Source organism: Brachionichthys hirsutus, unplaced genomic scaffold (assembly GCF_040956055.1).
Source record: "Brachionichthys hirsutus isolate HB-005 unplaced genomic scaffold, CSIRO-AGI_Bhir_v1 contig_1438, whole genome shotgun sequence".
Lineage (NCBI taxonomy): Eukaryota > Metazoa > Chordata > Actinopteri > Lophiiformes > Brachionichthyidae > Brachionichthys > Brachionichthys hirsutus.
In genome coordinates, this window is record NW_027180561.1 from 68,942 (window position 1) to 85,178 (window position 16,237).

The following is a 16,237-nucleotide window of genomic DNA, read 5'->3' on the forward strand; positions in this document are numbered from 1 at the left end:
ATTGGAAAGTTAAAATGGGAACTTGTAGTCTTCAGACTGACGGCGTGATGCATTACAGATTTCATGGTTGCGTTCTCACTTGACCACACCCAGTTGTTCCGTGCTCAAACACTGCTGCGATTGTGAAGTCCCTCTGCACCTTTGGTGTAGGTGAGGCGGCGCTCTCTTTCATTCTTCCCTTCTTCACTTTTTCACATGCACATGCCTTTCATTTCTACCAAGGTGTGGAACTTTGCTCTAAAGCTCAAGTCTCTGCTGTCCAACAGTTATTTGGGGATAATTTATGTTCTGGTTTTGCATCTTATTAAATTTGGATGCACAGTTTCCTGTGCATCCAAACTTAATAACCACACACACACACACACCAATACTCCATGCACATCCATAAGACGTCAGTAGTTGACAAACAAGCAATTTGCACGCAAGGTGAGGCTCAGACGCACTCTGCCATTGAACCTCATGTGCTCATACAACGTGCACACATTCATAAACCTTTGCTGATAGGAGTTCACACTCATTATGAGCTTTGTCTGTGCTTGTCTGAAATGTCACCGGTAATGGCTGACATAATTCAAGCCTGGTCAGGTCTGGATCATGTGGAATAATGAATTAAACTGGGTGCAGGTGTAGGGTGGGGCAGAGTGAACGCCTGGAACTATGCTGCATCCATCTGCTGATGTGTTTCCATGTTTATTTCTGATGGGAATGTGAATTGTCTTGAGCAGTTGTTTAGCTTGTAAAAATATACTGGTACTCGTGATTTTATGTATAGAGAACTCTCTCTTCCCCTCCCCTCACATACACACACCCACACAAACACAGATTCATACCCAGTTACATTTACATACCCAATCAATTATTTGAATTATCTCTAGTTTAAATCAAAGCATTAACTCTTTTTCTTGTGTGAATGACAAACCCCAAGGAAGCATTTAAAATGCATGTGAAGAATTCGACCAGCTCCACTCCTGCCTCTTACATTCCCCTTCCTTTGTGCTCATGTTTCTTTGTCTGACAGGCTTTAGTTTCCTCATACCTTACTTGTATACTCCAGGAAGCAATAAATCACATCAGAAAATAGTTTCAGTGATTTATTTATGCACAATATTAATTCAGGTTGTACACTAATGTGGGCAACCTGTGAGATTAACCTCCAAAATGCATCAAAACAGACAGGACACATCAGACATGTGATAATTCCACTGATATCCCTCACCTCACCTTGCAAATATAAACTAGTCAGTTGGTATGAATGTAATGATGGGAATTTAATACAGTTCACAGACACTTAACAGTGTGTGAGGTGTAGTTTCTTCATACTAAATATATATAAATGTAGTCGATACCTTTTCAGTTTCCTGGACTCCAGTCGTGAGGAGTTCATTTTAAAAGTGAAGTCAGGCCAAATGTCGGCGCGACGCACTTAACATCTGGATGACACACTCAAGTAACACAGAAATGCGTTGCAGTCGTCTAAAACAAAACTCCGTTTACGAGCTCAAGGGGAAGTGATTTGTCATACGTAAGACAATTGCATTCTATGCATAGCATGAAATATACAGTTATGGCAATTAGTTTGTAAATGTAAACACTAATATATAGTAGCATACAATAATATAGAGTACAATCATAAATAATACAAATACACACATAGTACAATGCCCTAAATATATTCTCGTCTGTTTGACCCCTCCCTGAGGAGTAGTGGTCAGCCTTTAGGCCCCCCCGCGGAGAAATTAGGTTGCTCAAGGACACAGCGGCATGTGGACTGGGTGGAATGAGATTCAAACCACCAACTCTCCGGTAAGTGGACGACACTCTTACCCCCACCCGGCTGCTGCAACATACAGAACGTCTAGATTCCGTTCTACACCGGGGAAGAAATAGTTGTAGTAAAAGTGGAGGATGGAGAGAAGGACAGCGCTGGTTGATTCTAGTGTTCACGCCCAAAGACTGCAGCTGGCAGTTACACACAATGTCTGTCTGTCTGTCTGTCTCTCTCTCTATATATATATATCAAAATAAGTGACAGGTTGTCTGGAAGCCATGGATCATTGTAAACATCACAAGGTGATCATTTCTACCTCAACAACACAATCAATCAAAACTATTTTGAGGTTTTAACAATTTATTTTCTCAATATAACTTTGACATCATGTGCGGCTTGCTGGTCAATTAAATTTCAGGAGTGCTCTCGTGCCTACTATGCTTTGCGTTTTCACGATAACTAAGCTTTATGCAACATTAGTCACATTTATTTTGCTTTGGATCGTTGGGTGTAAAGACCTTATTTATTTCTCCTGCTGGCTGCGGTGCTTTGGTAGAGAAAGGAGCCTTTTAATGCATGACTGTGGCATAATTTGACAATCTGGGAATGTAAATCAACAGTCAGTTATATTTCTCCTCAATTGCTGATGCCCAAATGCTGGTACGGACAGGAGGAGGGGGCCTCTGCAGATACACAGGAACACTTGGCAAGTTCCCCATGATGATGGTTGAGAGATGGTTTAAGAACATCCTGTATACTATATACCTTTAAGCATTCGGTTCCATGTATGTGATTGACAAAGACGTCCACATGAATTCAGTTTCTTTGGTTGTGAAACTATTTAGCTTTTAGCCACACAGCCACACCTCTTTGTGCTTGTTTTGGCTTCCCTGCAGGAATGAGGGTGTGATCATCACAGGGGAGAGGTGCTGGATTGGATTTAGTGTGAGCAAGGTAAACACTTTTACTACGCGACGGTCTGCACAGGCCTATCATGCGGAGGTCAAAGCTGGCTAACCTACAATGAAAGCGTAGAATGTGATGATGTCATACAGCAGCTCATTCTGTAGTTTCCACGCTAAAACTACGAGCTGCTATTTATTGATCTGGTCCAAAGGCCGCTGCTAAAGCAGCAGCATCAAGGCAGACTGACTTTACAGTTCTCGACTTTGAAACTTTGCCTAAAGCACACACACACACACACACAGTACCATTCTGGCTGTGTGTGTGTTTGTGTATGTGTGTTGGGTCGTTTTCTTAATCGTTTGTTATTGGCTTTAATAGTTGTGCCTAAGACCACAAGCAATAATCACTGCCGGTTGCACCTACGAGCTAAAAGCTACTCGCATGCTGCTTTGCATCATGTATTCTCACTTTTCAGAATGTTGATTACAATGAGCTGTGCTGGTTTCTGTTCTTCCCGTTAGAGCTAAACTTCTTTGGGTGGCCGTTCATCGAGTGTACTGGTGAACAGTCACTATTCATTGAAACACACATGCAACTTGTCCATGCAGGTCTATTCCGCCTGCAGTGAACATATTCTCAGTGCCACACCCACCAAGTGGATCAGATTCAGCGTGGCTTACTGCGTTGGATTCGGGCACATGCCTTACGACCACATGAATCCATTTCTATAGCATTGAGGAGAGCTTAATGCCATATGCTCTTTTCCTACACTGAAACCTGGAATCTACACATTGAGTCATGAAGGTTGTGTCGCCTCAGCAGCTTCTCAGACAGCAGTAGGATGATCTGAGATCTGCATGAGGGCTGCAGCTTTGCATGTTTGTCTACACTGATGCACGTTGTCTAACTGATGCTTGTATTTATGGGTGAAATAGGAGACGAGTGCTGCTTGTCGGGCTTCTCTTATTATGATAACCTTCTCTTCCCACCTTTAACCATGACAGATCTATAGCAACCCTGTGTTATGATAGCTTGAACAACTAGCAACCACTGGCTTATCAACACATACTCATCAGCTGTAAAGTGTGTGTGTGTGTGCGTGTGTGTGTGTGTGTGTGTGTGCTTCAGTAAATATACTGCAGCATGAAATACAATAGAAAGTTGTCAGTTTACCATTATTTATGTATAGCAATAAAAATATTTTGTTATTTTTAGGAAACAAAAAAATGTTCATGGTGTTTTACACACACACACACACACACACACACACAGTCTTATAAAGGATAACGCCCCCCAAAGACTACTTGCCCTGCCTTTTTCTCTGATCACATAGAACAAACACTACAAGACATGACGGGGCAGCTGTATTGATGACTCATGTTTTAGGAATGATACCCACACACACACACACACACACACACACACACAGAGAAGCACCGATGGAGAACTGATCATGAATCAGAAATCTAAGCCTTGGACAATATTAAGTTTTATTTAAAATGTAAATGGATCAAAAATCAGTCACTTTGACTCCAACATCAAAGCAATCAGCTGTTCAATGCTTTTTTTTTTTTTTGCAGGACCAGGAGACCGACCCACCCTCTTTACTGTAAAAGTTGTGTGTGACACAGACTAATAAAGTGTGTTTCTGCATCTTTGCCCCACGCCTGCATGGGCGTACCTTTCACTGACAGCACAGGACAGGGTTAGGGTTTATAGAGAAGCTAACTACTCACACACGACACACAAATGAATGAAGTCAATGTGAATCTTTATTATAGCAAAAAGAAACATATCTTCTTGACAATAAGTGCATAATTGGGGAAAAAGGGAAAAATTAGGGCAACGACCGGCATTGTCAACATTGCATGTAAATGTGGCTTTTGTCGTCGTATTTGTAATAACAGCGTGCGACCTCCATCTTATTTATTTGTGATTATAAGTAACTCCGACAAAGCTGATTAATTGTCATCTTCTCATTCCATTGAAGCAGTCTCGCTCCGGGGAGGACAGCCGCTCCCAGATCATAGCTTAGATACATAGTGAAAAATGAACTGGCTCAGCTGACAGGTTGGTTCAGTTGCAGCGTGTCCCGAGTTAGTTTCAGCTCGATGTCTCGTTCCACTGCTGCTGTCGCGGTGCCCCGAGGGCCCGAGCCATCTGTCACCGGGTAGCTTCACCCGTCACTCTGCTGCACCAGGGTGACGGCTGATAATACCCACAAACCAAGCAGCTTCAGTGACAAGTCATGAAAGAAAAACACAGGATGCTTAGGATGGCTGCGAGGGGTGCACCTGCGCTGGCATCATTAATATACTGTGAAGGTTTGACTAAGACTTTCAACTTTAATAACCTTATTAACTCCGCCAAGGAGGTTATGCTTCCTGCGGCTTTTATCTGGCCGTTTCTCTTTGAGCAGCATAACTCAAAAAAGATATGGAACGATCTTCCTGTTCAGGAATTGTTGGGAATGTTACCAGGAACAGAGCTTTGAATTTTGGGTATCACGTGAAGCTCCTCTGGTAGATAAGGAGACGAGACCTGCATTTCTTCCTATGGTGCTTTAAAATCCTTATTTTTCGAGAAACATTTTTTTTTATAACCTTTTTTATTCAATTATTATTTCAAAGATGATGATGATGATGAATATATTTATTAGATAGAATGTTAGAGTACAAATACAGTCACACAGTAGCATGTATTACAGTACAAATAGAGTCAAACATCCTGTCTAAGAGGAGCATTTCAAAAAAGCCCTTGCTTTCCGTTGAAAGTCCTTCGTACATAAATCATCCACAATTAACAATACAAATTTAACAATACAAATAAAAATAAAACCAATATTCAATAACTCAATTGATGCAATGTAACATTAGAAAAATAAAAATAAAATGATTTTACACCGCCGATGCAAACTAACAATTAATCTAAAATAAATTACACCACTGATGCACAGTGACAATGAATGACAATAGATTACATAAATTACAATAAATTACTAAGGCAATTAATATGTGCAACGTAGGTGGAATAAAGACATGACAAAACCAAACTTTTCTGTGTCTTCGACGGCCTTGCTCTCGCTACATGTCTCTGAGAACTTCACTATTTATTTAGTGTCTACCTGCTACAACCATTGTGTACCTTCCTCTCAAGCCCCCCCCCTCTCTCTCCCTTTCACTTGTGTCTTTGTGTGTGTCTGCTGGGTGTGGCTGATCCTGGTGTGTTGGCTGTGGTTCTCTCACACAAGCGTTATTTGTCTTCCGTCACGCCCTGCATTCTTTAAACCTGGTCTCCGCCTCCACTCCGACACACCGTGGCCTTCGACTGCCGGCATCAGCCACGTTTGGGCCCAGATAAATACCCGACAGACAACAGTATGCAGTTGGAATATGCGTTAGCTTGTGTCAGATGATATAAGCCTGACAATAGACAGAACTATTGCACAAAATATGATAAATAAATTAAACACATGGAAATATGATAGAGCCAGTATTTCACTTCATGTGATATCACATTTAATCATGTTAGATGGGATTTTTCATGAGGAATCTTTGTGTCGCATAAACTTCTGGCAAAATATTCTTCAGTTCTGATTTGCATGTTTGATGGGATCGTTAGCCGGGGCTAAACATCTGGAACTCCCCACTAGGCCTTAACCCTAAGCCTTTGACTTAGCATCCCAGAAGGTGAAAGCTTCCTCTGCAGCTTCTTACCTACAATCTGTCACTTGTCTCCACCCAAAGACTATTGAGGAACTGATTCTGGTTTTCCACCTGGGAGAAGTAAATCTAGAGGGGTTTCTCTTTTGATGTGATGCATGACAGTAAATCTGCACTTTTATTCTGAACATTGACCAGGTTGCGCTTTCATTTATTATTCTATCTCAGATCAACTGTCTGTGTGCAGCTTTACATGACGACCATCAATGCTTCTGGAAGAATCTGGGACTTGTTTGGTGCAGATTTGAACGGCTACATTCACCTTGCTCTCATTGCACAAGCCTGTCATTATCATGTCATGTGAAATGTTTTTGTGTGAGATTATGAGCTTGTTTTTTCAAATTGCAGCTGTCACTGATCCTGTCAAGCCAAAGCTGACATTATTAACCTTTCGTATTTGCTGTTTGAACTCCCTGTGAGCGCCGTGGCGGTTGAACCTTCACTCATCCCTGCTTTTACTCCCAGTTCGCCACGACTGCCGAAGCTTTGGAGGTGATTTTTTTTCCTCATATCTGAGCGAATCAAATTGAGTGAATTCAGAGCAGAAGCGATGTCGAATTTAATGTTTCAAATGAGAATTTCACGTCAGTGTCTCTCTCGCCTTTTGTAAATTGCCATTTTTCATCTACTGCACAGACCTTTGTGAACTTTAAACCACAGTGAGGCTACACTTGATAAAATCTGTTGAAGTCCCTCGTTGGCATTTTACTGCACAAGTACGTGCATGCGGCCCGGGGCAAATAGAAAGGTTCATGCCCTTGATGCCAGTCCCAACATGTAGGGCAGCCACAGACCGCCATCATAACTGACAGTACTACTTGTGTAATGATAGTACGAGGCAGGATTTCCCCATTATGCTGAATGCAGGAAGAATTTGGAATGTTCAGGGTCACCACCTGAGATTTCTTTTGGCTGATCTTCAAACCAATTGTTTGACCCAAAACACTAAGACTTAACATTTCCTCCTGCATGTGGTGATGGGCGTGTGAAAGCAGAGCAAAACCATCTGCATAGACCAGGTCTTCAAGGACTGAGAAACTTCTCCATTCAAAGCCTCTATTTTGGTCTTTAAATGTTGTTATTTTCCAAAGATATTTCTTACTCTGCATGTAAAGTTATTGTAAAAAAGAAAAAACGTTTTGGTAACAAGGTCTCTCTCTTCAGTTATTCCAAACGGGTGCAGGATATTCCAGAGGCTTTTGTGTTAAATGGAGTCAGAGGCTTTCTCAAAAGTTCTGTAATGTTGTGTAATGTGATACTGGATTGAACGATCTGAACTACACTTCCCTAATCTGTGGTCACATCTGACTTTTGTGTGCCATTTTCGCAGACATTTAACAAACGCGTTTTTAAATCCTCTGGTTGTTTTGGCGCAAAGCTGGAAGAGGTGTTCTAACAAAGATGTGCTGTATGCAGCACGCAGGACGACACAAACATGTGCAATGCTTAAACATCTGCTGACAGCAGTTTGATGAAGCGTAGCGAAAAGCTTGATTATCTTTCTTCATCCAGTATTGACATATAGTGGAGTCTAACATTCTGCAGCAGACAGAGACATATAGGGTGGATTACTTTTCATTCCAAAATCCAGATCTGTACACACACGCTTTTGAGTTGCTCTGTTGAATGGGAGGATCTGAACATCGATCAGTCACAGCACGATCATTTTCCCATGCTATTCTCGACACCGCAGCCTCGCCCCATACCTGACAATTGCTCAACCGAAGAGGATTGTATTTTACCTCCGAATTTGTTTGCTAATTGCTTTGTTTCTGCAGTTTTCACACTGTAAAAGTTTTATTTAGCGGGGTTGTTTTGGAAAAGGAAAACCAGCATGGCCAGTCATATCTGCTACAACAGGAACAGGGCGTGTAGCTTAAACCGAAATTCAGAGCGGAGTCTGCTGCATGGTTTAGCTTTCAGAATGCCATTCGTAGCGTAGCAGAAATCATTTACCTCAAAAGCACGTCTGCAGGCTGATTGAACAAATGTTCGTTTCAACATCCTTCATTAAAGACTGCATTAACTAATTTTAACCGCTGAAATGACAGCAGCAGGAGGTTAGGCTAGTAAAGCCAGCAGGCCTGGGCGTCGTTGCAAAACGAGCAGTATACTGACACGCCTCTAAATGCATGCATCTGTCAGCAAGGAGAACGCCGATTCTTCTGCGAGGCAAACAAGCAGGTTCACTCCCAAAAGACGCTCTCAGGTTAATACGAAGAAAAGAAAAAAGTACAAATGGTGCACGATGAGCTGAGTTACATTTGACCAGAGAAGAGAAATATCTGAAAAATATACCATTTTATTCATGTAAAGTCAATGATGCATGACAAATGTGACTTTTTCATATGTAATTTATAACTATTGAGCAAAATATTAAATTAGAGGTCAGGAGGTTTTTTCAACAACTGTGCTTGTAAAATATTGATATTCTTTACATTACGGACAAGAGTGTGTGCGTGAACGGTTGTCTGTCTATGTGTGTTCTCTGCCTCTGCCCATAGCAAGCTGGGATAGGCTCCAGCAACTCCTGTAACCTGAATGAATGAGGGAGGGGGGAGGGGGGGGGGCATCCCACACAGTGAGATAGAAACTCGGTGCAAAACATAAAGAGTGAAAACTGGAGGAATGTTGCACTTCCAGTTCCAGGAGCCGCCCTTTAAGACCTGCTGAAAAGGGAGTTTCTTTCAGTTGAAAGTTAAACTGCATGTTGCATGTATTGACAAATTGGTGATAATCTTAATTTAAATTGTATCTATCTACGTGTCTTCTCAAGCTGCAGGTGTTGAGCTATTGCCACCAAGAATAATAAAGTCATATCAATATGAACAGGGAGAGTTCTGTAAAATGATGTTTGAGAGTTCTGTGCTGCTTGCTGTGCCTGACTTTGTGAGGGCACGCACAGCCACCACCCTGAAGTCATGCTCAAACCTGTTCACCCAGGGCGGCCGAGGCCTCTTATGTAAGCATTTGCTGAGAGAAAAGTAACCTTTATTGTTATTACGGTAACTACAATGGCAGAGAGCCTGTTTGGCATTCCTGGATATGCCATTCCTGTTGTGGCATGTTTGATTTGAACTTGCAGCGTGCGATGATTGAATTAGGATGCATTGAGTGTTTCTCGTGTGAACCCAACTGTAATTCACTTCTTCTTTTTTTAGTGAATGCTTAAGGGTATTGCAAACAGACTTGATACCACCTGAGTGAGTGTAAGACCTCCAGATAAAGATGAGATCTTTATTTGGGATGCATCCAGGCAGCAACTTGTGGGAACACGTCAGGTGTGTGTGTGTGCGTGTGTGTGTGTGTGTGTGTGCGTGTGTGTGTGTGTGTGTGTGTGTGCGTGTGTGTGTGTGTGTGTGTGTGCGTGTGTGTGCGTGTGTGTGCGTGTGTGTGTGTGTGTGTGTGTGTGTGTGTGTGTGTGTATGTGTGTGTGTGTGTGTGTGTGTGTGTGCGTGTGTGTGTGTGTGTGTGTAGGTGTGTGTGCTTGTTGACACAGTCGAACTAGGTCGCCCTTCGGGCTGATTAGACATTTTTTCTACTTCCTCTTTAATGATAAAATAAATAAAGCATGACTGATAATTGAAGAAGGTGCAACTACATAAAACCTACATTGAACCTTGCCCCCCCCCCCCCCCCCCCACACACACACACAGAAAACAATACGAAACACCCTTTGAGGAGGATTTATTACAGAGCAGAAAGGAGTTGCACAGGAGCACACATTTAGAAGCCCTGAAAATATTTGTGTCTTTCTGTTTCGCTTCAGCGTTGATTTCCGGTGAAAAGGTTTACATGTTTACGCGCACAGACACGTTGACCCAATAGCAAGATGGAGCAGCAGATACAATCATATACAACCATGCCCCCTGCTGGCTAAACTATTGTGGTGCAGCGTTCACTGAGCAATGTGACTGACAACAGGAAATCACTTTAACTTTAACTTTAACTTTAACTTTAATCCATCAAACTGTTCAGAAGCCTGAAATCGACCCATTCGGAGGCACTTTCCATTAAAAACGTCTGACGGGAATCTTATTACACCCCGAACAACCCTAACCCCAACCCCAACCCTAACCCTAACCCCAACCCTAACCCTAACCCTAACCCTAACCCTAACCCCAACCCTAACCCTAACCGAGTTTTGCCGGTTTTTCTTAACCGGCAAAACTCCTAAACAATCAAATAGGGTATAAAGAATTACTCCTCAGCCACGGCTTCAACCTCTGTCTGCTCCTGCTGCACCTCCTTTGCAGCCACGGTTTCAACCTCTTTCTTCTCCTGCTGCAACTCCTTTGCAGCCACGGCTTCAACCTCTGTCTGCTCCTGCTGCACCTCCTTTGCAGCCACGGCTTCAACCTCTGTCTGCTCCTGCTGCACCTCCTTTGCAGCCACGGCTTCAGCTTCTGTCTGCTCCTGCTGCACCTCCTTTGCAGCCACGGTTTCAACCTCTTTCTGCTCCTGCTGCACCTCCTTTGCAGCCACGGCTTCAACCTCTGTCTGCTCCTGCTGCACCTCCTTTGCAGCCACGGCTTCAACCTCTGTCTGCTCCTGCTGCACCTCCTTTGCAGCCACGGCTTCAGCTTCTGTCTGCTCCTGCTGCACCTCCTTTGCAGCCACGGTTTCAACCTCTTTCTGCTCCTGCTGCACCTCCTTTGCAGCCACAGTTTCAACCTCTTTCTTCTCCTGCTGCAACTCCTTTGCAGCCACGGTTTCAACCTCTTTCTGCTCCTGCTGCACCTCCTTTGCAGCCACGGCTTCAACCTCTTTCTGCTCCTGCTGCACCTCCTTTGCAGCCACGGCTTCAACCTCTTTCTGCTCCTGCTGCACCTCCTTTGCAGCCACGGCTTCAACCTCTGTCTGCTCCTGCTGCACCTCCTTTGCAGCCACGGCTTCAACCTCTTTCTGCTCCTGCTGCACCTCCTTTGCAGCCACGGTTTCAACCTCTTTCTCCTCTTGCTGTGCCTCCTTTTTAACTACACTGTCGACCTCTGTCTGCTTCTCCTGTTTCTTCTCCTCTCTCTTGATTATCATCGTTTCTGTATTAGTGACTATGGTGCTCTTCATCGGTGCTTCCTCCTTGACGCCACCATAGGAGGCTCTGGCATAGGATGGGATGCAGGAGCTCTCCAGGCCATAGGCGCTGTAATTCATAGCTGTACAAAAGTAAATGGCAAGAAAATAGATATTTGTGTTTTGTACCTGCAAATGCTTTCAGAGGAGTTTGACATTTTTAATATATTAAATATTATATTTATTCTTTAATGTGGTGTAAATCCACCAAGAAACAATGAATGTGCACAACAAGGCCAAACATGAACCTACAAGTCTGCTTGGATACAATCGTCTGGATCCCCGTTGCCAGCCTGTAGAGAAACGAGCAGACCTGCATGAGCTCCAGAGAATAATCTCTCATCACCTCCACAGGAGCGTCTCACCTGTTTTCCTCCCCTTCCAGAAGTTTTCTGTAGGTGACAATCTCAATGTCCAGAGCCAGCTTCACGTTCATCAGTTCCTGGTACTGGTGGACTTGCAGGGCCATGTCCTGCTTGGCTCTCTGGAGAGCTTCCTCCAGGTCTCTGATGCGGAGTTTGCCATCCTCCACCGCCAGGTCTCCACGATCTTCCGCTTCTGCGATTTGAGATTCCAAATTGCTTCGCTACGAGTTGAGGAACAAAAAACAAGTTTCAGCTAAGTAATAAGATCACATATTACTGTAATTAAAATACGATATGCTAAACTCACCTGTGATTTAACCATTTCAATTTCAGACTGGAGCCTCATTATTATCCTGTTCAGGTCAGCAATCTCAGCCTTGGTGGACTTCAGGTCGTCACCGTTGCTGCCCGCTGCCTGCTGCATCGCTGCATACTGGCGCACGCAGGGACACAAATAATCCAAACGCAATACATTCATTTTATATCTATTTTAGTTGTCTTCTAAGTTCTGGAGTCATTGGTGTTTCTGTATTTCAGATTGACATGAATAGATGAAGAAACATCCTCGTAGCTAAAGTGATATTTGTGAAGGATGTTTTCGAGACAGAAGGATTCTCACAACAAAAAAATGATTTGTGTTGAGTTGCTCTACGAAGAATAGGACTTGTTAGATCAGATCTTTCAGTTTTAAATATATTTAAAAAAAAGGCTGTCCTCACAGGTGATGAATGGGCTGCTGGCATAAGGCTTGAATTTAAAAGAAAAAGAGTGGACTCACTTTTGTCTTGTACCATAACTCAGCCTCGGCCCTGCTATGGTTAGCAATGTCTTCATACTGGGCATGCACTTCAGCAATGATGGCATCCATATCAAGGTCGCGGCTGTTGTTCATCTCTACAACAACAGATGTGTCCTTGATCTGACCCTGCAGCTCTTGGATCTCCTAGATAAATGGACATAGGCAGAGAAAATATGGTATATTCTCCTTTTCTTTTTGATGATATATATATATATAGATCAAACCATTATGCATTTGAGAACCACCAAAAAAATTAATTATGGTTATTACTGCATCATATATGTGCCTCAGGAACTCGATCTCATCGCTGAGTCCGTCCATCTTGGCTTCCAGCTCTACTTTGATCGTGTAGGCTGCGTCGGTGTCCTGCATAGTAAAAAGTATTTAGAATACCCATTGGCACATGCAGCTCCAACACAGAGGTGCGTTATGAGGCTCCGGTCCATTAATCGAGATCAATAACATGTTAAAAAAGATGAACTCGCCTTCTTCAGGAGGACAAAGTTGTTTTCACACTCATTGCGTTTGAGGATCTCATCTTCATACCTGGAAATAAGGTTTTGAAATGCATTCACTTTAAGTCCCCGTGGATTATTTGAGATGTGTTTCTCTCTGATTAACATGAAGATGCACACGCAAATATGATTCCAATGAAAACAGCAGAAATAAAACCAATGCTGGTGTATTGAATTCAACTTACTGATCCTGTTAGCTCTTAGCTGCCACTTTAATGTGCACATAGGAGTGTGATCCACTTAATAAATATATTATCAATGGGATAAAACTAAACACTGAAAATGTTGTTTCACTCACATCTTTTTGAAGTCTTCAACCTGGTCTGACGTTTGACGCACTTTGGACTCTAGTTTGAGTTTTTCGTGGCCCAAGTGGTCCAGCTGCTTTCGTAAGTTGCCAATGTAGGCTTCAAACATGGCGTCACTATCGGAGTGGGATGTGGTTTGCTCCTGCAGAAGTTCCCACTTGGTTTCAAGCACTTTGTTCTGCTGCTCTAGAAAACGCACCTGCAGACAAAAACCAACGATGACGGATGGTTACAGTCATTTAGACGATATTGTGTTGTGTGTCGTCGTAGTAAAGCAAAACGCATATGTCCATAATGAATGTAGAAAAGGATTTCATGTAAGAAGAAGGTGTGTGTTTGTGTGTGTGTGTGGGGGGGGGGGGGGGGGTCACTCACGTAACATGAATTCATTTATCGACTAATTATTTACTACTCATTCATCTCAATCCATATTGCTGCATTTCAACACAGAGACACCGTTCCCTGGCCGTAGCCCGGCTTGCACCTTTTACAGCTTTTCTCTTGAGAACCTTGACCTCGGGTGGCGGCCTGGGCGGGACGCCGCTACCACTTAGCAAACACGAGGGGGAGAACCGTAGCGCTGCGTCTTTGCTCCGCGCCACAGTGGAATGCAGGGCAGGGGAGCTCGGCTTTTGCTCAGCGAGTGATTCACACGTGAACTTCAGGTCCGTGTCCTTAAACCGCAGCGATGGGAATCTGTTATGCTGCTTTTGTTCAAGAGAAGACAAAATATCAACCTATACATTTGGCACAAGAGGAATACCAATCACTTCTTCTTCTTTCTTTTTTTTTTTTACAGCCACTGGGACCCTCTGCGCTTTCAGAGGATCTTGCTCAGACCGTCATGCACCCCTCAAGAAAGATGTTTGGTCCTCACAATCTCACCTGAAGGTAGAAGCATGAACGATCACTGAGCCGTGGTTCAGAGCAGCCTTACCGAATCACAGAGCACGACTTGCAGGCTGCTTATGAATGCAGCTTTCACAGCATTTGCTGCAGATGGTGCCCGTTCTGAAACCAGAGCCCTTTCACCTGGGGCTGTTTTCCTTTGAGCTTCTCGATTGATTTCTGTGGAAGTAATAGCCTGGCAGCGACGGCGACGGCGCCCACCAGATAGCCAGAACCAACCCCGATTATGAGCGTTCTGTCTGTGCTGCTTGCAGCTGTTCTGTCGTGAAGGACAGCATGTTCTGCTCAGACAGGATTGTGCGTATCTCAGTCTTTAGCCGACTAACCTTGTCGATGAAGGTAGCAAAGCGGTTGTTCAGGGTCTTGATCTGCTCCTTCTCCTCATTCCGGACCCTCTGGATGGTGGGGTCGATCTCCAGGTTCAAGGGGGCCAGTAGGCTCGTGTTCACGGTCACCGCGGTGATGGGGGGAGCAACTTCATTGGCACCTCCGCCGAAGCGCATGAAGCCAAACTCCGCTCCTCCTCGCTGTCCTGATCCCCCAGCAACATAACTACCACCAACCACGTTAAAGCCCCCGGCGCCCATGGCGGCACCACTGCTGCTCACCCCCCTGTAGGAGCTGCGGACGGCCAAGCTCTGCCTTCCACCACCCACACCGTGGCCCCCATAGCCAGAGAAGGAGCTACTACTGAAGCCCTTGGAAGGGCTTCTGGAGGAGAAGCTGGGGGTCGTCATGGCGCTGACAGACATGGCTGGAGAATGTCTGTAGTACAGAGGTGGAACAAGAGAAGAGAGAAGCGGGCCGATAGAACCACCCCTGTCCCTCCAGCTTTTTTATCAGAGGAGGGGAGGAAACCTGCTGAGATGTGATTGGTCAGTATCTTCAACAGGGGGGTGAAGGACTTGGGGTGGGGGGACTGAGCGAATGGCACGGAAGAAAATTTCATCATGTTCCAAAATTCTAGCACAAAAGGTTTCATAGTAAAAGTGCAAGAGTTACATAAGCGTCAGTGTGCCAGCTTCTTTAAAACTACAGCAGGAAACAGTGGAGTGCTGTGGAACCGACCCCCCCCCCCCCCCCCCCGTTCTGAAAAGGCATTTTCCATGATTTAAATGACATGGCTTAATTTCATCATGACATTTAAATACTAGAGTCACTCGCCTGTTCCTTCCACCTTCCAACCCCCCGAAGAGTCCAGCCTGGGGTAGAACGAACACGCACCTCATTTGATGAGCCTCGTTCCTCCTTTGCAGACGTTCTCATAGACGTGACATATTGCAGAGTAAATTGTGGTTGTGCAGTGTGATGTGTTTTATGTGCTTTGTGACCAATGATAATATGTCTCATTGTTGTGCTAGAACCAGATACACACTGAACATTTTCCTCTCTGTTCGTTAGGGTTCATAAATGTTGGAAACGCTGGAAAAAGAAAAAAGAAATATTTGTGCGATTATCAAAAAAGTGTTTCAATTTCATCATCTTTTTAAACTCCAAAGTGTTTGAAGCTGCACATGTATCAGGTGCAGCACATCGGATGTATCCATTATTAGCTGTGACCACACACACACACACACACACACACACACAGCTATTGATGAACATTCCTTCCATATCAGCCAGTTAAGAGCAAACACAGTTCGTCTTTTCCTACGAACCCCACCTTGGTCTTAAACTGTCTGTAGAAAATGTTGATAAAGATGCAATGTAAAGACGGACAGACGGACAGACAGACAGATGGATAAGCATCTGACTGTGGGTGTGTCTTCTTCCAGGGTGTGGCGAGGCACCGCCACCTCCTCTCTGAGCACCTGCTGCCAATCAGCCAATCAGATCGGCCTGGTGTCTTCAGCGCTTCAGCCCAGCTGGCTT

General features: G+C 44.1%; 1 protein-coding gene across 1 annotated transcript; it reads right to left on the minus strand.

Moving 5' to 3' along the window:
* Nucleotides 1-10,596: 10,596 nt before the first annotated feature.
* Nucleotides 10,597-15,117, minus strand: LOC137915965 (keratin, type II cytoskeletal 8-like). The gene is made up of 10 exons (XM_068759087.1): nt 14,692-15,117; nt 13,447-13,655; nt 13,119-13,179; nt 12,904-12,999; nt 12,613-12,777; nt 12,142-12,267; nt 11,835-12,055; nt 11,722-11,762; nt 11,296-11,552; nt 10,597-10,632 (listed from the first exon to the last, which is right to left on the minus strand). The coding sequence occupies exons 1-10, from the start codon at nt 15,115-15,117 to the stop codon at nt 10,597-10,599; spliced, it is 1,638 nt and encodes a 545-aa protein (XP_068615188.1).
* Nucleotides 15,118-16,237: the final 1,120 nt, after the last annotated feature.

Coding starts and splice junctions, on each gene's coding strand:
- LOC137915965 (XM_068759087.1), bottom strand. CDS start 15,117: ATGTCTGTCAGCGCCATGACGACCCCCAGCTTCTCCTCCAGAAGCCCT. Junction 13,656..14,691: donor TTGCTACCTTCATCGACAAG/GTTAGTCGGCTA, acceptor TTTTGTCTGCAG/GTGCGTTTTCTAGAGCAGCA. Junction 11,763..11,834: donor CTGGAAGGGGAGGAAAACAG/GTGAGACGCTCC, acceptor GTTTCTCTACAG/GCTGGCAACGGGGATCCAGA.